Source organism: Cydia splendana, chromosome 8 (assembly GCF_910591565.1).
Source record: "Cydia splendana chromosome 8, ilCydSple1.2, whole genome shotgun sequence".
NCBI classification, from domain to species: domain Eukaryota; kingdom Metazoa; phylum Arthropoda; class Insecta; order Lepidoptera; family Tortricidae; genus Cydia; species Cydia splendana.
Window position 1 is genome coordinate 7,965,478 of NC_085967.1, and position 24,311 is coordinate 7,989,788.

At 36.4% G+C, this 24,311-nt stretch overlaps 1 protein-coding gene across 6 annotated transcripts in view; it reads right to left on the bottom strand.

Annotated features, from left to right (window-relative positions):
- The window catches only part of LOC134792767 (RNA-binding protein Musashi homolog Rbp6), a 574,739-nt gene that overhangs the window by 179,946 nt on the left and 370,482 nt on the right, over positions 1-24,311 (bottom strand). For all 6 annotated transcript variants that reach the window (XM_063764094.1, XM_063764092.1, XM_063764093.1 and 3 more), the window contains one exon: positions 21,735-21,827. In XM_063764094.1, coding sequence (XP_063620164.1) covers positions 21,735-21,827 — 93 coding nt within the window. The remainder of the gene's footprint in view (positions 1-21,734; positions 21,828-24,311) is intronic.

The window sequence follows — 24,311 nt, forward strand, 5'->3', positions numbered from 1 at the left end:
GAAGTACCTAATAGAGGATTCACCTTCAATCAAACGAAGTCGTAGCACAATAATGAGCGTCTCTTTAGTGGATGCTATCCCAATCATTTTGTTTTGTTTACCTAATAAACCTACATAATTTATGTTTAAGCAATATTTTCGTCTCCACCCCTTTTGTTGTGTTATTAAGAATGAATACAATTCTACCGTAAATCTCACCAATAAATGTTCAGTAAATAAAACAATTAAAAATATATGCGTGTACATTGCTGCCTGCATGTGGCCGTATGATTAGCTCGGGCACTTTGCTTTATAAGCTCTCTTTTGAAGGCATAGAGATTGATTCTAAATTTAACAATTTGTTATGGCTTTGAACTGGTTTTGACACGACCTTGAAGATCGTCTTTCACTTCATTTCGCATACTTCCAAGGTTTTATCATAACCGTAATAAATCTGAATCAGGCTCCTGGAGGTCAGAGGAGGCATTTTGATATGAAGATGATGTCATTTTGTTGTCTTTTTGTTATCATTTGCGCGAGTATTTTTCTTGTACTGTTTATACCATCATCCACACTGTTAACTGTACATCGGTGGACCATAAGGCATAAGCCTTTTGTAATGAGGTCCACCGATGGACAGAGTTAGGAGTGTTGCTTTTTGTACATATTATTGGCGCTAGCGCGACGCACGGGACTAACAAAATGACACTAGAGTGTAAGTTTGAATCGACCTGGGGGCCGATTTTTTAATTTCGACCGCTCGATTTCGTCACTCGAAAATCGATGGAAAACAGCGAAATGCTAATTTTTTAAATACGAGCGATAGAAATTGGGAATTTTCAATTCTATTAGTAGAATTTAAATGCCGGGTACTGGAGATATTATTGTACGAAATACACTAAATCGAGCGGTCGGAATTCAAAAATCGGCCCCCTGGTTTAATTTAAGAATTATTGTGTATTTAAATCATTCATGGTTATACGAGCAGAATATGTAAATTAAAATCTTAATTGAGTACTTTTTTCATTTCTACGCATATAAACAAGGTGTACTAAATTTGTTCACGACACGATGACAACATGCAGTGCATGATTCATCTTTTCTTAGATATTTCGCCACGATATTTTTTTCTTTTTTTTTTCTTTTAATAATAAATAACTTTTTGATTTCATATTACCTAATTTGTGTCGAAAATCATGAAGGCGTAGTACCTAGTAAAATTTGTTAGTACATATCTATTTTGTTATACACCAAAAAATCAATAAATTAATGAAAATATTGCAATCATTCATCCCTATCTGTGTTATTGTCTATGTTTTTTTAACTTATGTCCGATAAATATCGAGAAATAAGAAATGATTGCATGTGCACTAGTATGTAAAATTAGTACAAATAAAAATATAATATTCTACTTATTCTATTCTATTCTATGCTTTATTTGCTTAGTGCTTGACATTTCCTTAAAAGTAAGCACCCATAATATTATTTCCTATCACTGGAAGTTATTTACTATCTATAAGAATCACAAAATTTTGATAAAACTAACCTATTTAATACATTATGTCTTTAAATAAATTACATGTTTTTATATGTAGGTGCTCGAAAATAAAATAATAAATATTCCTATTTTTCAAGATATTTTGGGTAGACGTTACCTAGGTATACCCAATTATTTAGTCCATGTTTAAATGTTTCGCACAAACACCAATCTAACTACAAAGGTACATACTACATACATGTCTTATTTCCAATAGGTAGGGACTTGTAAATACGTACGAATAGAACGTGTACAGAAAATGATTATGATTAATCAAATCCTGGAAATATAATATATTTCATATTATATTATGATGATAAGGATTCGGGTCTGGAGCCCAAGGAAATTGTAATGGTGTTATTGGCATGCATTACTGTACCCTCACCCTATCGACATTCAGGGCTCGCCCGTCCTGCTGCCAAATATATTTATCGCTTTCACCAATTAGATTTTTACTGCTTTAAACCTACAGAGAAAAAACTCTACCAAGATACATTATCTAATTCCATTGCCGAGGATAACAGTAAAGCAAGTTTTATTACACCGACGTTGATGAACGTAGGCCTTTTTATTGAGTTTAAAGGCGGCATTAGGAAGTATTTAAAGTTTCGTGTTTCACATAAAAAGTCTAAGGGCCTGGAAGTTAATTGAAATATTTTTATAGGGAGGAAATTAGGTCCGTCCGTAAATCGCATTTTGATTTTTTTAATCCATTTTTTTTTCTTTTTATATTAAATGTACATTGTAAATCTAAATAAATTTTAGAGAATTTTGTTTAGAAATTCGTGCAGTCAGCATGTGTAATTGTAATTTTTTTTGTAATACACCTTTTTAACTATAAAAATAATGATGTGTTGTGGTATATACGGACACCTTTGGTTGACTGTATTCAATGCTGACTGTATGGATCCATGCAAAAAACTCAAATAAATAAATGCTGCCAATGAGTGACGTCACAGGCTTCTTTAAGACGTACGAATGAACATAATATGAAAAAAACGCATTTAACCAATTTGTAGACCGAAGTGAACCGATAAGTGTTCCGTGAACAAAGTTTTGTACGGAACACAAAAAGGAAAAGTTACAAATAAAAAGGGCTCTCTTTACTTCTAAGTTTTGCTCATTGTCTTTCTATATAACTATTTAGTAATAAGTTATAAATTTCAACATTCAATCACTTCCCATAATTCCGTACATTGTTGCTTACCGACATTAAATAAAATGTAAAAGTTCAATTCGAATTAAATATGTCTTCTGTATTCCGACGCCACCCTATTTCTCCTGGAGGTATAGTTACCTACGTATAGAACTTGTGACGCATTCAATTTGAAATCACATTATGACTTTCCAACATGCAACTCAAGCTTTCTATTCCTTGCTTTTATATTGAATCTTTCTAAGTCTACGTTTTCAATATGACGCACATACATGGCGTAGTATAAAATATGTATCGGGATGCTACTACTGTTACGAGACATAGGGAAGGAAAATATGTATCCTGAAATTGCTGCATATTAATTCAGTTTACATCCGGGTTGTAACTGGTCGACTGTCAATTTAAATAGGTACCTACTTGGAATTGAGTTCACAATGAAATAGTTCACATAACACTAAAACTTATGATTTAAAATTAGTTACAAATTAAATATCCAAGTTTAGATGATTGCCCTGTAAGTGTAATTAGCTATATGGTTGGATGGTTGAGATGCATGTAAAAAAAATTAAAAAAAACACGCGAGGGGCGGGGAGGGAGAGGTTTTCTTTACTTTTGAGTGTAGGGTAGGTTGTTGTACAGGGACAATAATAATAAATAATTATAAATGAATGTATAGGTATTATTTTAAAATATTTTTTAATATCATCCACGAAATACATATATGTAAAAGCTAATGGCATAAACACTTCTAAGTAAGTATTACATCATATAGATAATTTCACCAAATTCCACTAAATTCAGCAAAACCAACATTGTATTATATACTTGTCGCTTCAGCTAACAGTTTTAATCCTGGCAATTCAGTAAAGTACATGATATGAAAGTAAATGAGCAAGGAGAGTTTTGCGGGCCTAGTGTCACAGAGCCGGAGTAATTCCATTAATCTTATACATTAGCATAGAGGGGACAGGTCGGCGCCGTTTGATCTGTGATCTACATAGCTTATACACTCTTAATACTACATATTAATTTTCATAATTAATTACCTATTCTAAATGCTACCCAATTAAAAATACAAGGATCTTTTGACGATAACCTCCTCGTCAACCTTTTCCTTCCCATGTTATTGTTTTTAGAGTTCCGTACCCAAAGGGTAAAAACGGGACCCTATTACTAAGACTCCACTGTCCGTCTGTCCGTTTGTCTGTCACCAGGCTGTATCTCATAAACCGTGATAGCTAGATTTTCACAGATGATATATTTCTATTGCCGCTATAACAACAAATAATAAAAAGTACGGAGCCCTCGGTGGGCGAGCCTGACTCGCACTTGGAGGTTATTTTTTATGTAAGTATCAATTTCTTCTATCGAGCTGTGCAATAAAGAGAATTTGTATTGTATTATACAACAAATAAATACAATATGCTCATTAATTAGTATCCGGCGTGCCCCTTATATGCCACAATACACATTTATGTTTACCCACGAGCGAGTAAGAATATTGTTTACGTACTAAGAGGGGACAAATAGGAATTTAAAAACTATTTCTTGTGTTAGGGTGGTATTCCACTCGTCCAATATTTGATCAAATTTTACACACAATGCACATTTGATCAAATATTGGACAGGTGGAATACCATCCTAAGTCACTAAATGGTACTCAGTCAAGGTTGCAATTTTCTCCTTACATACCTACTCGTAAAGTCATGGGTCGTAGCAATAGGTACGCGAATCACGATACCGTCATTTATATACGAATTTAGTTGTACCCAAACACTCGAATATCCCATCGAGGGCCATTCTACGTTCTCGTTTGTTGAAACGCCAAATCGAGCCGTATTATTCTAATTCTCTTTCCCGATAGCTTTGGAAGAAGCTATTTATTTGCGCCGGAAGCCCAATCTGCCCCTTCAGAGTTGAAGCAACTCTGTTTAAAACTTAAATGATGTCTTATATTATGCTTTTATGCTAGCGTGTTTTAAGAGCATACGTCGACTGTTATATAAACACAAAAACGTTGATCTTAGTACATCAGCCTACGTGTCAAATAAAATGTATAAGAGAAAAGAGAACATGATAGATGACAACACAAATTTGGGCATTGGGAATAATAAAAAAACGGCAAAAAAATCACGTTTGTTGTATGGGAGCCCCACTTAAATATTTTAGTACTGTTCTTATAGCGGCAACAGAAATACATCATCTGTGAAAATTTCAACTGCCTAGGTATCACGGTTCATGAGATACAGCCTGGTGACAGACAGACAGACAGACGGACAGACGGACAGTGGAGTCTTAGTAATAGGGTGCCATCTTTACCCTTTGGGTATGGAACCCTAAAAATCATTAATAAATAATCACACTCTAGGTTTGAGCACAGGTTGCTCTGACAATAAATTACAAGAATGAAAGGGTATAACTTTTCTTACATATCATGATAATGTAACATCGGAGCACATGTGGAATCTTTATTTCTCGCGGGCCGCAGAAGTGAAAGATATTCCAGATATAAAAACATGTGCCCAATGCTAATAAAGTTGGGCAATATCGAAAAGGTGTTTTGTATGAACGGTTTCCAAGGGAGGCCAAAAAAAGGGACATAAAACGAAAAGAAACGAATGTGGAAATATGGGCAGTATTTTATTTACTGCATACAATCGAACCTTTATCACAGAATGTATCTACAGTGTTTTGTAGTACGGCGTATTTGAGGAAGTTCAACATAAATGTTATTTTGTGAAGCAAAATTATAAAAAAAGTTGTGCCTTTTTTTTGTCATTATGCTGGCAACTACGTACTGATTAAATATATTATTGTATTCTTTAGTTTTACTATGTTAATAGTGACGGCCTATAAGCTTAGTCGCTCGCTTGATCGCTAGTGACCCTGCCTACGTAACAGGAGTTACCGGGTTCGAAACGTGGTAAGGGCATTGATTTGTGTGTTTATCGTAAATGTTTGTTCCTGAGTTATGGATGTTTCATATGTATGTAGGTATATAAGTATTTAAATAGTTATAACTATATATTATAGGTAGGTATGTACATCTTCATATAGACACTTGTCTTATTGAGCTTACTGTGGAACTAGTTCGATTGGCGTAAATTTGTCCTATAATATTTATTATTTAATGTCTTTTCCATCACGGAACAATGGTGTTCCGGATATTTGGGAGGTGTGCAGGGAGCCGAAGCCAACACGTAGAGATTCTTTTGACACTTTAATGAAATGTAAGGGATACACCGAGCAGATACATGCCTGTGTCATGTAATGCATGCATTGCAGAGGCAGCACCCGCCATTATTAATATTTATATTTAATGATAAAGTTGGCTGTGTCGCTGAGCTGTCGTCGTTTTATATTATTCGTAGTGATGATTTAAGTATTCAATGTAAACTTGAGAGCAAGTTCTCAATAACATAGAAAATATGCAACAAAGAGCCAATAAGCTGATCTAGAATTACCGAATCGCATATACCATATTACTTACATAGTCCTTACACTCGCTATGCGTTAGTGCTTGCACAACAAACCAATTTAGACAGCCTCAGTTGAGCGAAATTGCACATCCCATGTATGAAATGTAATAAAATGTACATGTTTAGTTCATATTGCCTAATAGGATTTTGTCAGGTGCTAGTATATAAAAGGAAATAAACACCTATACATAAAAAAATTATTACTTTCCAATAGTTTCACAATAATATGTGAATAGCTATTTTATAGCAAACTTAATATGTTTGTCTTATTGCATAAATATACGGAACCCTTAATTTTTGCTGTGGTCCAACGAGCGATTAGTTCTTGATGAAGTGATGAAATTTAGTACTTACCTATTCATAGTTTGACGTCCATACATATCCCTATTGCGGCTAAATGAATTGGTGTCGAAAATTACTTTACTTAAAACGAATCTGATAACAAAATGAAAAACAAACGTGTAGATTTTCAAGGAACTCAATTCGATTCCCTCGCGTTGTTCAGCCGATCATAATCAATTGTATATTAGCAACAAAGACGGCGAAGCGTTCTATCGGTAAGGCTCAATAATTGGATTCGAAGGAAAGGAATTTTAGCGAAAAAATGTTCGACAATTTGTCAGTCAGCTAGGCGGGGATCTCAGCGACATGATCGTGCTTCATCATCGTTTTTTCGTCAAAGTATCCCGCCCCTACTCGCGGTGATACCAGAGAATTCTTATTACGCACTCTGGATACATTCTGTGTATACTTTTCCTTAAAAAGAACTTTAATTCCCCTCGCCAGTCCTAAATAGGGGAAATCGAGCAGCTTTATTACTTTGGGTACGCTTGCTTTTGTTTTGTTTTACGATAAAACACGACGTTACAACATTGTGCCGTAAGTGAGGGATGTGGAGCTGCTTCATGTTATGACGAGATTTTTATAAAAATGTAGGTCGCTACGCTACTGTAACTAACACTGATGAGAAGAATTTTTGTCATAAATATCGTAGTAGGCAATTTCTCCTGTATGAAAAATTTGGATAGGCTTTTGGATTCACCTCTACCTAATAATAAAATGATGTGTTTATATAACATAGTTATAAACGTAGATATGATAACTAGTCTCTTTTTGTTGCCCTTAAACATATACAACATAATATTTAGCCAAGATTACGGTTATAATATAATAATATTATGCTTAACGCTTCTTTTATATTTTTATTATTATAGTATAGATAACTGTTATGTTTTGATAGCTCAATGCATTTATATGATTGCAAGCGGTAGTACCTACGCGAAGCGCAGCACTCTGTACCGCGCGTGAAAAATACCTTTTCATCCAGGGAATTCGTGCAGAGATGCCGAACTCTTATAAAGCGAAGCGAGAAATAAAGAAACCGAATGATGGAAAAAAGGAACGGACTGAGTCTTGCTCGCAACGGCCGTAGATCTAGCTGATTGTGAGAAACGCCGTGCCGCACCTTGAATTATTTGACAGTTTGAATTGTCACCGCTCGCCCGCTCTGTTATTTTTCGCACTTACCCGCCTCGCACGCCGAAAGGATAATGCGTAAGTTATAAAACATACCGAAACTTGTTACAATACACCCGTCGCTTCGTTTTGTATTACCACTTCGGATGGTAAGAGAATAATATATTCCCGGTAGACGCGTGGTGCAAAATACATACTTGCTTCGACGTTTTCCTGGGGCGGTCGGAATTTATGTTTTATTTATAAAATATCGTAATACAAAACGTTTTAATAACTATGATCAGTTTATACACAATTAGATAAGTCTATATGTATATTAATTGTCACTTTGCTAAACAACAATTTAATCAAAACGAAATATGTATGGGTTTTACTCGCCTTGTCTAATCGATCAATCATTCACACTAACGATTAAGTAACTAAATGTGTTTAGGTAGTTGTTCATCTAGCTTTTAGTACGCACAGAAGATAGTCCTAAAGTTGTTCGGATAAATATACTGATCCACGTAGTTAGGAATGTCATTTGCGTTAGCTTAGCTTGGAGGTCCTCGAAGTACCTACCTACATATAATTTGTGTGCAGTAGAACGATCCTCTGAGAGCCACGCAGGATCCATTAATTACCCAAGCAGCCCGCCGCGTGAGACGTCAACCTTCGCCATGCGGCGCCTGCCCCACCCCACCTCCGACCGCTTAAACCAAACCTCCCACCTAAATCCCAACACTGATCTTTTCTCAAAGAATTTTTTCCACAAAGCCGTCATAAAATGAATGAATTAGCATACCTAATTGTCCCTTGAAATGGGAACAATAAATGAAGAGCCCCTCTGTAGAATCCGAGCGGATTTCTACGAGGCAATCAAAATTTAAGAATTTTTTAACAGTTCCATCCACATGAAAATCCTGTATTTTTAAAAGGGAAAGTTAATGCGAGAACAATAAAGTGATATAGGGCCGAGATGATGAGAGTTTTGCGGAATTTAAACACTTTGTCGCGTTCTAGAACGTTCTATAACGTTAAGTATGGGAAATTATAAATGAGTAGGCAGAAAAACGGTGCAAAATAATTATTTATTATCACGACCAGCTCAGTTGGTAAAAAACGGGTAAATGTCGTGGTTCGCGCTAATACTTTACTTTATTTTAATTAGGTAAGTACTAGTTCTTAAGGTAGATTTTTATGAAACATGTAACGTATTACGTTACAACTTTGGTTAACGTCAGATAGGAAAAAATAAAATAAATATTGTGCCGGCCGCGAATCAGCTTTGCGAGCTTATAAAATCGAGTCCGCAAAGTCGACTTGGGGAATCTCCTCACACACGCGTGAAAACAACCTCTTTCGATTCTGAAAGAGCTTTGAATAAGACGTCTCGGGCGCTCTGTTGTGAGCTGATTCAAATGCCTACGTTGATTTTTTCATTTTAAAGGCGACCCTTTCTTAAGGAGTTCGGATAAGTTAAATGAAATGAATAAAACGCGTTCTTTATATTTATCGTTATTATCAATTTTGCTTAAATTTAAATAAATCATAACGGAACTTGAGTTAACAACTTCATGAATTGTTCAATTCGTATAACACATTTCCTAATTCCTAACCCTGTGATTTGATATAGGTCAGAATCACTAAACTTCTATGTAAGGAGTGCAAATCATGATTATGCAATGTTACGCATACTTATTTGTCAAGCATTGTGTTGCTCTTGGTGTTCCATTTAATTCACACTACGTAGTGATGCGCGAACATTGAATAATTGAGTACCTTAAAATTAACCAAAAGATAATCGGGCAACATCACAGCAGCTTTTGGCGGGAGTGAATTCCGGGACTCGATTCGTATTTTAATTTATTTTGTTATTTTGCAAATGATCGGCTTATGATGTCCCATCGGGTCCGAGTATTGTAACAGGATGAACTAGTCGATGCGTGAACCGTATTTATTAAATTTCACTGGAAGATTTTTTATTGGGAAAACCTTTTAAAGGATTTTTTAACCAGTCGGATATTGCGATCCGATGAATGTTTTCCAAAGAGTAGACGTTTGAGATACCTCTTTGTAACAAGTTTGCGGGAAAAATATTTTTATAGTCTTAATTTTATGGTTATTTTTCAATTACTTAAGTTATGTAATATATTATTTTCTTATTTATAGCATTATAACACAGTGTAAAAAGTAGTAGTGGTCCGTCGCCCCTCGTCGAATGACTGTATAGACCGCGGCATTAGGTACATCTTATATATATATATACATAATATATATATTTATTGAACTACATAGAAATGCAATCTAAAATATGTAATAAATGTTAAAAAATATTGCTTTACTTACATCTTAATTAATCATGTGTTCTGAGTTTACTCAAGGAAAAGTAGGCCTAAGCCTTACAATTAAATAAAAAACAAACAATCGACACAGGCGCATCGTCTACTAATGTATACTTTTATTCTGCAAACATTTACATAACCTATTTAAAAAAGGGCTTTATTTTTTCCCTACTAGAAGATCAAAATTTTATTGCCGGTATAAAAAACTAAAACAATGAAATATGAAAATAGTATGTACATAATTATTCGTATCCATAGTCCATAGGCTACGGTGACTGCTTACCATCAGGCGGGCCGTATGCTTGCTTGCCACCGACGTGGTACAAAAAAATCGATTAAAAATTCTTTGTAATCGATTACGTGCATACTATTTTTTTTTAAACATATTAATTTCCTCGTAGATGATTTGAAAAGCAGTATGTGTCACATGATAGTAGAATTAATTCCACATTGGTCGTTAACACTTGAATTTCTCACTATGCTCAGAATTCAATGTACGCCCACGCCGCAAATATGTAATTTTGCTCTCTTGTAACACAATCGACTATGTAGCTTCCCCGTTGCACTGTTAACAACATTACAACAAAGTATACACAACAGGTAAATAGGCAATAAAAATAGTGAAATATGCATTCTACCATAAATTAACAATATTTATCCGAAAACCCCAATAAAGCTTTTAGTTACCGTGACCTGTTCTCGTCACGTCCTCGAATGGCAGACGTATCGCGACGGAGCCCAGGGCGTCGACAATTACGAACAGGACGAGTACTAGACTTCTAATACAAATCGCTCGCCCCAGGGTTTATCCGTACCTCCCCACCCAACCCCTTCGGGTGCGGACGCACTTAGGACGAATCAAGAAAATGTAAGGCTTAAGCGCTCTTGTTCACTAAATTTAAGGCACGTTTTAAAAAAGTGGAAATGTTTTTTAAGACCGGCTTTAGGGATCTAAGTATATGGATTAATCATTTTAGGAGATATCTTTCTGATAAATATATTGATCATAACGTAAAGTAATTACTATCAAAATACATTTGAGAATATATTTCACTAGCTTCTGCTCGCAACTTCATCTCTGTGGATTCATAAAAACTATCCTGTCCTTCCCCGAGTCTCAAACTATCTCCGTACCAAATTTCATGTCAATCGGTTTAGCAGTTTAATCGTGAAGAGGCAACAGACACAGGCCTATTCGGATTTCGAGATAATCACAAGATCTTGAGACGATTTAGAGATCAACTAGATCTACATTAGATATCGACTAGATGTGACTTGGATATCTAAGTCATAACTTGTCGAAATCGTTCAAGAGGACCTCCAGAATTGCGGAAACGTCAAATTTGACATATCTATCTTACAAATTATCCGTATCGTAACTTGTTGAAGTCTAGTAGAAATCTAATTCATTTTCCGAATCGAGCCGACAGACACAGAGTTACTTTAGCAGTGTGTGACAATAATAATATACTAGATTCTGCCCATGACTTCGTTTGCGTAGAAATGGTATATCCATATACCAATTCCACCTCCCTTTTCACCCCCATAAGGAAGGTTTCCAGGGTGAAAACTATCATATGTCCTTCCCCAGGACTGAAAATATCTTCATGGAAAATTTCATCTAAATCAGTTTAGCAGTTCAAGCGCGAAGAGTTCACAGACAGACAGCTAGAGCTATTTTCGCATTTATACCATTAGAATGAAGTAGTACTAATTATAGTATTATATACAATCACATACCTATTAAAAATACATAATCTAAACATAAAACTAATTAAAAACTAAACTTAAATATAAATATAAACTAAATATGTATAAAATATATGCCATTTGGCATTAAGTCCGCCATTTGTACATTTTTGTATATACTTTGTGCAATAAAGTTTAAATAAATAAATAAATAAAATAAACTACGTACTGAAACCCGTCCCGGGCTGCAACCGACGCAAAGGTGCCTATCACGCTCGCTACGTTGCCGCGTAGGATTGCGATGGACAGCCTCTGCATCAGGAAAACACCGGAGCGGGGGTCAAGGCCCCTATGATTTATATATATTAAAATTGATATTGTACATTTAAAAATAAAATAGGGATTACTTGTATTATCATATTATAGGTACTAATACTACTAACTATGTTAAATATACTAGTATAATGTTTCTATTTTTCCAGTTAATCTCTTCTAGTACCGCCACACCCCAATGCCGAGAAAACTATTACATCATTGTCCCACCACATTCCGATTTTATTTCTCTCGGCGAAAGCTCTTGTATCAACAGAATATACGACAATGTAAATGTTTCGCTGCGACTTTCCGAAACTCTTTGTTTTTGGGCAAATAGAGGAACAAGACGGATTTGAATGTAATAAAAGCACTTTTAGTGACTTGTTTTGGTTAAAATACGTAATCCACGCCCGAAAACTACACTTAACAAAACAAACCTTAACGACAACAAATTTATGTTTCGCAGCGAAAGTAACCATTAAAGAAAACTTTAAAAAATGGTGAATTTTAATAAATCTTTCTTTAACCATATTACGACTATTACGAGACCACTAATGGCTATCTGGCCATGTGAACGATTTAAAAGAGTATTTCAAACAAGAAGGAGGAAATATTAAATTACACCCTAGTGAACCATATTTTAAAAGAGAAGTTCCTTAAGGGGTCATTACGTGGTCCTGTAAAATCGTTCGGAGCGTAATTAGTTCGCCATTTGCTTAATATATTGGCACTCCTGCTAGCCGACTCGCTTCAATGCCAATGCAAACGAAAAAGCAAAAAAAGAAAAGTCTATTTAGAAAAATGTGCTCGTAATCATTAGAGCCCGAGCTGTTTGAGTTCATTTTCGCAAGTGCATTTTATTTCTGAATTTTAATTTAATCTGAAGCATAATTTAAATGTTTGTTATCATTACAGAAAATAAAGACGCTACATTTAATCAATCAGGGCTGTTAACTCTCCCATTCACCTTTCACCCAAAATTATATCAATCTGTTATAGTTCGTTTTTTTAGCATTAGAAAGAAGGTATGCGATCTTGACATGTCTTTAATTTGAAAAACGGTTTTTAAAAATCAGTAACCATTACTTATGAAAGCAGAAGAATATAAGTGATCGTATTAGATTCGTAATTGTTACATATTTGCCGTGACTTATTTTTAAAACGTGTTTTTCAATTAAAAGACACATCAAGATTGTTTACCTTTTTTCTAATGCTAAAAAAAAACGAACTATAGGTATATTGAGTTCGTTTCACTAGAATTAGTACAGTGTTTTCTATCATCATTGCAGTAAGTTTGAGTTGATTCTAACACAATTAAGTATGCTACTGAAATTCTATGTGTTTGTTATCTATCACAAATGTATCTAAAGCGCACTGACTGCTGAAAGATTTTTAACTTATCCGTTTTGTGAAATCTAAACTTTGGTAATAACATGAAGTAGGTCGGTAATGTTGTAGCATTTATTTCCTACTTTATGGATTGTAGGAGTCATAAAAACCTCTAATTAGGTCGCCATTAAGTTAATATAATGCCATCGAAAAAATTCAAGTTTCTTTCTTAAAGTAACTTTGAGGCAGCCCGATAAAACTTAAGTAGGTAGACTCAATTCTTATTAAAAAGTGTTATTCGTTGCTTATGGAACGAGGTTTATTTCTGCAATTTCTGCAGTTTCTTAAGATAGAAGCGAAGAATACCATTTTAGTACTATACCTAGTATCAAACTCATGCGAACATAAAACAGTTATGCAAAAGCCTATACAAATTACATGCCACAACTCGAGTGTCGTTGGTGGCCAGGGCTTTAGCAGCCTTCGATCACCCGTCAGCGCATAACCAAATTAGAGCAATTTAAGTCAGGAAATTGGAAGCGCTATCGGCCGTTCGATGCACCGCCGTTGCAATGGGGTGCGCCTCCGCCACTGGCATTTTAGACATCCACCGTTTCAGCAACCGTGGCTAATGTCTGAACAATGCACGAATCTGGACAGACAGATCCGAACGGACCCGAAGATAAACGACAACCGTGGCGCGTTGTAACAACTGATTGATATACGGTTTGCGATGATATCGTACCTATAGAAGTAGGCTACAGCTAAGCCGAATTCCGGGCCCGCTTCAGTTACAGTTCGAATGCTGTTGACAGTAAGCTATGTTTAGTTAGTGTTGCGAGCGATAAGAGACGAATAGGGATCCAGTTACATTTGTTTTTTATAAACCTATCAGCTGAATCTGTTTACATTTTTCCCGGCAGTTGTTTTTTAAGTGCTAGTCTGTAAATGAAAGCGGAAATTGCTAGGATGTTATTGAATTTGCTTTCAGAATGGGTTAAAATTAATAAATGACTTACAGCTATGCAGAAACATTTTACTTGCGTCTCTGTTTATTGTGTTTATTTTTAAAGTCGCAGTATTTTTTTTTAATGTATTGCCAACAAAATATAGCACTAAGGCAAACTGAACACTTTAACTGATCTCTTTCAGTAAATATTTGAGTATAATATGAAAGTATAAATTGACATAATAGTATAGGTACATTAACTACAACATCTTATAACGCAAGGTGAAACAGATATGCCTAAAAGATTGTATATGTTTAAAAAAATGTCCTTCCGGGAAAATAGGAATAATTATACCTAATGCACGTATATTTTTAAGTAAATATAAATATTTATCATTTCGAGCATTAACATACCTATATTAAATTTAACATTAAATACATCACGTTGTAAGGCAAATATTACAGGCTTGCCAAAGCGGGTCGCCGTTGTTATAAATATTCATTAATATTTTTGATGAGATTGGCCGATATTTTCGCTGCATGTAAGTTTGTTACGTCATGAATATGGGTATCGAGCTGATAATAATCTGTTTGATGCGGAAAATTCCGCAAGCGGACCGGAACAGTTCGATTCGAGGAAGGGCATTGCGCGGTTGTATAGCTAATCCGGATGAATATGTATAGGCTGTGTATCCGGGTACGTTTTTATGAAATTTTGTCTTTTATTTTTAGATTGTGTGTTAATACTTATGAACTACATAAGTATTCTTGAATGAATCATAAATATTTTTGTCATTTAAACGTTTTAACATACATAATATATTATATTTATGTAGTTGCAAACTAAAAAAATACAATGACTCTCCAAGAGACGCTAGTTGTTAATTTGTGATATAATATAACTCCATCAACATATTTGATCATGGATATCTTGTTTTCTCACCTGAAACATTTTAAGTTTGTTCATAAAACTCAACAAAGCAACTCGCACAAACACCTGCTACGCCATTTGCAACTGTGTACGGAATTCCGGCATGCAGTTGCAGTCAAGAGAACATGTCGATAGCCCATACAAAGTTAAGGAGCATAAGTTAAGATAATAACAAGTAATCGTGCAAGTCGGAGCACGAGGCAACACGCTTGCGTACGAGCTCGGAGCGAGCCGGTCAGAGTTTGGACTCGCTCGACGGCTAAAACAATGGCGAATCAAGCATGCAACGGAACTTTCTCAAAGACACCCTCTTGTGCGTGCGACGCTTAGCGAACGCTCGGTCGCTAACTTTATATTGGTTAGGAAACTTCATCGTTAGCTGAGCTTAGAACCAAACATGAGGCGCCAAATTTGCAAGAAAGCAAATTTTGTTAATTATTACCAAAGTCAAGAGTAAATAGATAACTTTGCTTTACTGAAATATTAATGAGCTAAGACATGGAATATAAGTATAATATAGATAATTCAATGAAAAAGAATAACTCATTTATCATGCATCGCTAAATATAATCATAATACAAAGGGATACTCGAAAAACCCGTTACGCAGAAAGTATATTTTTATTTAAGCAGCACATCCAAAATTGTTGAGTATAAAGTTGTCCGCTTAACATTAAATAAGATCGTTTTAGTGAAGCAGATAGACAGATAAAGACGGCATACATTTTCATGAGAACAGAAAAAATAAAATGTAAGCAATCTGCGGCAAACTTGTGAGGGCTAAGAGTCTGTTGAGATTGGCAGACAAGAAGACTCGGGGAGCAATGACGCAAGCGACACGGGGTGCGCTTCGAGATGACACCTACACCCCGACCCCTGGGGTAAACATTACAAACAACAAACTTGGCTAGATAACACTTAATCGTCGCAGTCTGCAGAGATTACACCGGTCGTTCGGCTAATAAATTTTTAAGCATCTCGGAGCCGGTAACCGGCATTCGACTTCCAAATGAATTTGAACGCTAAGTTGGTACTGCTTGAATGCTTAAAACAAGTTCAAAACTTCTGAAAAACGAGTAAAAATTAATATACCTAGAGCTATTATGCGAAACACAATATACTAGAAGAATGTGACGCATGTTGTAACAACAGCAAACTATTTAATTTTGTTGGCAAACAACTTAAAGTAAACTGTAATTAAGAAGATCCTTTTCATAAGTGTAACAATTTACCCAAAATGAATTTATGAGACGAGGTTAGGGCGCGTGTTCGTTATTAAATTACAGAAATGTTAATTTCTTCAACGTCTTTCTTACACATATTATTCATAATTTCTAACGGCTATTAAAAAGCCACATGAAAAGCTACTCATAATTAGCGTACATAATTAAAGCAATTAAAAATCTTAAATTTTTTTACGGATTTGTTAATGTTTTTTATTTAGGTGCCGTTAAAATCAACCAAGGGAATCTATTTCTGTCATCTTAATAATTACCAAAGATTCATTGATGATACAAAAGTCATACAATAATTTGACAACTAATGTAGATGGCGTTGTATGGCTCCGTAGATCCGGGGAAAAGTTGACGCTTTAAAATTCAGTTCCTAGAAAATATTTGGCATCGTATTTCCTCGCCATTTTCTTTAGCTGTCAAACTGATGGGAACACGTAATGATTTTTTCTTTAACTTCACATATTGTCTTCTATATTTATATTAATGTGAGAATACACCCTCTTTTTGTATTATAGTGCTGAAACCGTCTTTATTTTACTGGACCACAGCTGTGCCGATTAAACCGAAGGCACGTTATCTCCATAACTCTTTAGCTTAACTCCTTAGTTCCACTTAAAAGTTCCAAATGGAGGGAATTTTATGGAAGGATGATGTCAAGGGAATATCTCTAGAAGCGACCGATAGTAAGCGTGCGATAACGAACACTATTGAAGGGAATGAAAGTTGCACCGACCGATCGGGCCATAAATACTACTAATACTTGAAAGGGCACTGCCAAGCAGCTTTCATCAGAAAATTCTCCATTATCTGGAGGAAATCGTTACCGGGGTTGAACCCACCCTTCGGTCCCGACCCAACGTGCTCCTTTCATTTACGGCGGCGTTGCGTGCACGCGTACCCGCGGCCTTTGCTTCAGGTGGGCGTAGTCATTGTGTTCGGTATTTAAGGGGCTCATTTGATATTCTGAGACAGTTTGCATTCGGAAAGCTCGCACGTGGGGTGGGCCGGGGCCGTATCGAGACATCGGAGCCACGGAGCACGCACACATCGCCAGTAGTGTCGGGAGCTGGCCGCACCGGGCCGGCTCTCGGTGCCGCACGTGCCGCGTCGTGCCGCCGCCGGCACGCCACCTCGCCTCGTATCGTAGCTGGGTCCCACGCACACGCACGCACCTAGATTGCGCCGAGCTACTGAGCTCATTGCGCAATGTTTATCCACAAATACACTAATGAAGGCACCTACAAAAGCGACTGGATTGTTAATTAAACTTGCTCAAAATGTGACACCCTTACGAAATGATGCCGAGTTGGGAGCACAGTGCACGGCTTGAATGTTATTGAATTAATTTGTAATCAGAATTCTCAGTGTGCGTTCTTGGATGTAATAATGGTATTAATTTATTTTGCCGCGTTGGAAGTACCCTTTAGGCTTGTTATGTAACGTTTTGTATAAGCGTTGGTTTTGATAGTAAACACAGCGTGTCAAGGTCGACCTAATTTACAATTGACCTCAGAAGCCTTGACAAAAAATGAAATCAGAATAGAAGTATCTAGAAGAAATATCCAGAAGCCGGTTTATTAAAGCTCTACCTACTCGTATGTACACCGTCCCGTTAAGTACACACCAGCTGGTTTTCCTTCCTCCCGTTTAATTAGATTAATTGCGGTTACACAATATTTCGTAGACGCAGAAAGTAATTGAAAAGACCCCATCATTAGGCCTCCGACTAAAAGGAATAACCATTCCCTTAATCATTATTCTTAAAAGTCTTCATTAAATTCCTTTTATCTCTCTCAGGATATTTCCTTCGCTCGGCATCAATCACATCGAAAAACTCGTTGGCTCGTTATTCTAAACTCTAATAATAGGTAATGAAGGTCTTGATCGGCCGGCGCGGGCGACTGGCAGGCACCGATTACTTTGAGAGCCGGCACAATGACTCCCCGGCTGTAGCCAATGTTGAATTCTGAAAAGTCCCTTAGTCTGCATCCACGATGGATACGGGGCTAATTACGACGAAACTTTTGTAGATAGACACCTGCGCTGCGCGGCCGCCAGACAAAGACCAACTTATCGCAGACTTCCAGGCAAGCAGGCGCGGATAAGGCGTTAATGGAATATTTACTTTAATGTCAAATACCAAGGCTCGGTTTTGCCCATCGCCGTGCCGCTTTAGCGACGACCGATGGTGTTAAGAAGGCAGCCTCATTCAATGTCGATCTAAGACAATGATGAGACAAAGCAAATCGTTCTTTGATCGGCATCTTTGTATTAATTGATATTGACTTCAACATTAACAATACAGTGTAAATGTTATTTTTGTACTGGTAATATAGTTATGCAACTTTTGAATTTAACAGGATTGTACGGCGTTAACTCTCAGTTTTTGCATATTTTACTCAGTATTTCATTCATCATATTATGTTCTATATTATTGGTATCCAACAAAAACTACACAATCGCGATTTTTTTTATCTGATTTGTTTATCTTCGGGACCGAAGCATAGATAGAGAGCCAACTCTATACATCAGTTATATTACTAAAACGCTGGTTATTTCGTAGTCGACATCTAGCGTCAAGTAGCGGATTTATTAGTACCGCTACTTGACACTAGAAGTCGCGAAAAACCAAAAATATAATGCTCAACAATTTTTAGCTAATATTATAACTGGATTAACCGGAACTCTATTTTCTACTCCTTCTGCTTGTAGTATTAGTTGTAAATTGTTGAGAAATACACTTTTCTTCAGTCACGACACACGACATTGTATCCATCCTTATTATTATTATGACCGAAGTAAGCGAGCATGAAATAGTCATAACACAGTTTGCGACTTTGACAGACACGCCTAATTCGAGGGTAACGTGTTTAATATTATGTGCACGAAATGATTTAGCTACGGGCAAAATTAGGGTTGGCTAATAACAACTGAGACATGACAGCGCGAATTCAGTACACTTTTCCAAAAAGTTCGATGTAAATTAAATTTCGCGAGTGAAGTTGGCATAAGTTTGCGCTCTCGACGCTGACATGTCTCACGCAACATGTCAACATTCCTGCGTCTTGCTAACACATATGAGATACAGAAAAAATATCAAATACGTAATAACTTAAACTATACAGGGTGGCTAAGGATAACATTCTATTTCTGACCGCAGCTGCACTACTAGTACGAACGCGTCGGTGTTATTGTCAATTTCCATAGTAAAATGAATGGTAGTGCTGCTGTCGTTGGAAATGGACTGTCACCTTAAAAAATAACTGCATTCCCGTTGCCAGGTTTGGTTGGTCCCATAGTAAAAGTTTCTCAGAATAATCCCAAAATCTCCCTGGCAACGGGAATTCAGTTATTTTTTAGCCACCGTATATAAAATAAATGTCGTCTTTGTTCCAATAAGTTGGCGGCACTCACCACCGGAAAATAAGAATCGCTACCAAACATTTCAAACTAAATGCAAGAAACGAAAATGTACACACTACTTTCTAAGGTTGGTATTCCACCTCACCAATGTATTTGTACAATGAGCATTGCATCTCACTCTCTCATTAAGCAAAATGTGAGACGCAAATACACATTGGACCAAGATATTGGATAGATGGAACACTATCCAAATATAGAAGCGCGTCCAAAACAAGTGATTTTAATTTGACGATTTTTACGCACTATTGTTTGAGAAAACGGAACTTAATCGCGTTAAATTAAATTTTAAAATTAGGTACCTCCGACGTTTAGAGGACTGCTTTGTCTCCGTGGTCTTGGAGAAGACTGGCTAAAGTTGACATCAACATCTTCTAACTGCCCGAGTTTTTATAACTACCCGCACTTGGTGTTGTCACCCGTACGATATTTGGTTTTTCAACCAGCGATAGAGACTTCCGGTTCGAGCGCCATCTTGATGGCACACGTCGGGATCAATTGCTTTGTTTTTTGCTCATTAATATTGTTTAAAGTGTTATATCGATAGCCTATTATACAGTAAACTAATGTGGTAGTGTGCAGTGAATGGAGAATTTATCTTGAAGCACGTTTAACCATCATTTTGGAGTCAACGGCCGGTTGTCCACGTGTTTCTTGTAAAGCCCGCTATCGCTTTACAAGAGCTATCACCGTACACTGTCTTGTACTAACCGTACAATCTCAATCGTTTTACCCTGCTACTACGACCTTGACACTGGCGAAATAGCCCCAATGGGCTGAAGCCATAATTTTAAAAGAATGAAATGAAATGAATGAACCAGCGATAGGTATACGTTTTCGCTTACATTTACTAATCATTGGATACAATGTGGATGAGATTCTAAAACCATCGTCCCGATTGAAATTGCATTGTTTTTTGAAGTGAAAGCTTCTTTAGCGGCGCTGGGCACTTTTTGAGGTGGGGAAAAAATGATAAACTCGAGACAGCGTAACGCGTTCACGTGACCGTAACGTTTAGATGGCCACTCATTTAGATGGCATTTCAATCAATAAAGAAAAACTCAATGACATTACATAAAAAAAGGTTCTAATCTTGTACGGGTTGAAATACGAGGATTTCACAGTTACATTCTAACTTTATATCACTCAAATATAATTCAATAAAGCTACATCTTGATGAAATCGCTAATAAAAGTGAACTCTAGTACTGGTGAATAAAACTCAAAATATCATGACCAAATATAATTAGATGCGAAGTCTGCAAGGTAACTTTACAATTGCTATTCGAATTTTAAACAATTAACGCTACAAATTTGAATTTCGAATTTTAAACAAACTCACTGACCAGCAATTTCGGAACTAAAGTTTTTCAATAGAAAGGAGGATGGGTCAATTATACATAGTGCTGCAGACATTTTGGACTAGTCATTAGTTTTCACTTCTGTCGGCACTCCCGGAGTGAAACCCGTTGGTTTTTTATTTCAATGGCTTCCCGAACTTTTTTACTATAGAAATGACGATCCGTGTAAAGGATTTTGGGGTTATACATACAGATCATTCCTGTGATTTGTCCTGGCTAATAAATAATGCACAACAACGGCAGAATTGTTTACTTGACGAGTTTTGACAGTAGATGGTAGGTAGGACCAAAGCGTACATGTCGCAGGTGTCAAAAATTGTCAAGTGAACAAGTCAACCGTTGCTGAGCAGACCGATCAGAAGAGTCTTCCCCGCGATCACGGGGACAATGCCGATGTCGAAACATCGGAGGTGATTTTAAATCTTAATTATACGCGATTGTTTAAGCCCCGTTTTCGTATCATTGCTTGTCGTTTTGATATCCTATAGACAACATTACCTTTAACTTTAAAAACCTATTTATTGAACCAGGACATAAAGGAAGAAAATTCACTTACCGGGCCAAACTGTTCGAAGTAATTCTTTACGTCTTCCAGCGTTGTGGGTGCTGATAACCCTCCTACGAAGATTTTCTTTGTCCTGGTCACCATCTGTAACAAAACATTTATATTCATTTAAAATATGTACCAGTGACAATAATTGTGACAAACAGATACTGTAAAACCGGTGACTTTAAAAAAATTGGTTGTCTATGGCAGATTTCAGAGAAGCGCTGGTGGCCTAGCGGTAAGAGCGTGCGACTTGCAATCCGGAGGTCGCGGGTTCAAACCCCGGCTCTTACCAATGAGTTTTTCGGAACTTATGTACGAAATATCATTTAATATTTACCAGTCGCTTTTCGGTGAAGGAAAACATCGTGAGGAAACCGGACTAATCCCAATAAGGCCTAGTTTCCCCTGTGGGTTGGAAGGTCAGATGGAAGTCGCTTTCAAAAACTACTTAGTGCCTACGTCAATTCATGGGATTAGTTGTCAAGCGGAGCCCAGGCTCCCATGAGCCGTGGCAAAATGCCGGGATAACGCGAGGAAGAAGAAGAAGTCTATGGCAGATTTCAATTATTCACTAAAGTGGCAAGATTAAGTGCAAAACGAGAAGTCTAGGGGAAAAATCGGTGTTTTTAATAGATTATATTTTGAAGGCGTCCTCGAATTTAAATGTGACCCTTACAGCTTACAGTGTGCATATTTGAGTTCAGTAGTTACTTATTGCTGTTCGCGTTGACAGTTTTAGTAATTTAATTAAAAAAAAACATAACGATAATGATGAGTTAAATATTTTAGTCGGGACCAACTAATCTGAGGGCTGATTATTGAATTTCAAGCGCTCGATTTCTTGATTTTCCCTTCAATACATCTCCACTACTAGGCATTTAAATTCTACTAATAGAATTGAACGAGTTGTCAATACCACTAGATTCCCAATATCTATTGCTCGTATATCAGTTTTCCACAGACTTTCCAGTGACGAAATCGAGAGCTCGAAATTCAGAAATCTGCCTCCTGGTCGCCATCTTCATTAAAGCTCGGTATGTTTGAGGATTGCAAAGTTTCAAGACTGTGCGCCGTAACAAGCGGGCGGACTAGAATCTTGACCTTACTTTATAAAATTGCAGTACATTTTTATTCTTTATTCTGCTAGGGTTTCTTGTGAAGTGTAGTGTTACTATGTAATAAAACTAGATCAAGAGAGAGAAACATTCTTATGTTAAATGAAATTCACTAAGCGTCATTAAATCAAAATTAAGCATACATTTAATTGCTTGTTCCAATTAAATTTGTCATCGTTAATTGTCTGCCCTATAAATTTTATACATTATATGTTACTCTATTTCTGTGAATGTGTCTATTTCTGTGAATGTTGCACTAATAAAAATGTAGAATTTTGCTAATACAATAGGGGATATTACTGCAACGTTTTGCCGCCAGAGTGCAGCACTACCGACTCAGCAAATTCATAGACTAACTTATACATACTGTGCCTTAAACTGTTTTCACAGACAGTAAAATATGACATTGATGCATCAAAGCGGTTTGTTAACAAGGGCCTACCGGTAAACGCGAAAATCGAAATTTAGTTATCTGCCTCTTTATCGCTCGAATATGCAAGAGTGATAGAGAGATTAGATAACGAAATTTAGATTTTTTGTTTCGCGGTAGGCCATGTGTCATTGTGGTTTGTTTACTGTATGTGCCACTAAGGTGCCACCTACGCAGAGCTTTGCCTAATATTCCCTATTGAAAACGAGTGGTCAATACCAAAAGATTCCAAATTTATATCGCTCGTATTTTAATTTGAAATTAGCAATTTCGCTGTTTTCACCGATATTTGAGTTGCGAAATCGAGCGATCGATATTCAAAAATAGTTTTCACCAGGGAATACGCATTTTTACTAAAAACGGGTTTTTACGGTTGCTGTATTATTATGGTATGTTTATTAATAAAGATTGTTTACTAATGCACAGTTATTTTACTGGCTCTCAGTTAAAATGGCTTTAAGATTATTTTAAGTACATATATGCATACCTACTTTAAGAGTAAAAGCGTAGACGTTTATAGCGGATTTCATTATAACGTCAATATCGTTGGCTCGTTGTCAAAGGACGAGCCTGTTTCTTCTTGAATATTTATGCCGGTAATAACGAGCAAAAAAAGCATGCGACTAGCTAACAATGGGGATTTTAGGTATTCGGCGCCGGTGATAGAGCCGGTAGTGGAAAATAAAAACAAAACTGCACAGAAGCCAACAAATTTTATAAACTTACAAAAAGCCAGTTATTTAATTTAACTTGTAACATTGTTATATTTCAATTAAAGTTTTGTGCTTCGGTAATGGTTTGTGTTTTGTGAATATCCAAAATAACGTCCTAATCCATTCATTGGTAGTTTTCGAAATTAGGAGATTTAAGTGCCTTTATTTAAATTACTTTGCTATCCCCTTGAATACAATTGCATGACTAGTCAGTATTGACGTTGTTTTGACTACCGTTGATGTACTGACTAGTATTCCCGAATACAAACGTTGTTAATTGTGACATATTACAATCAGCATGTACGGTTTAACGAATTCGCACTTC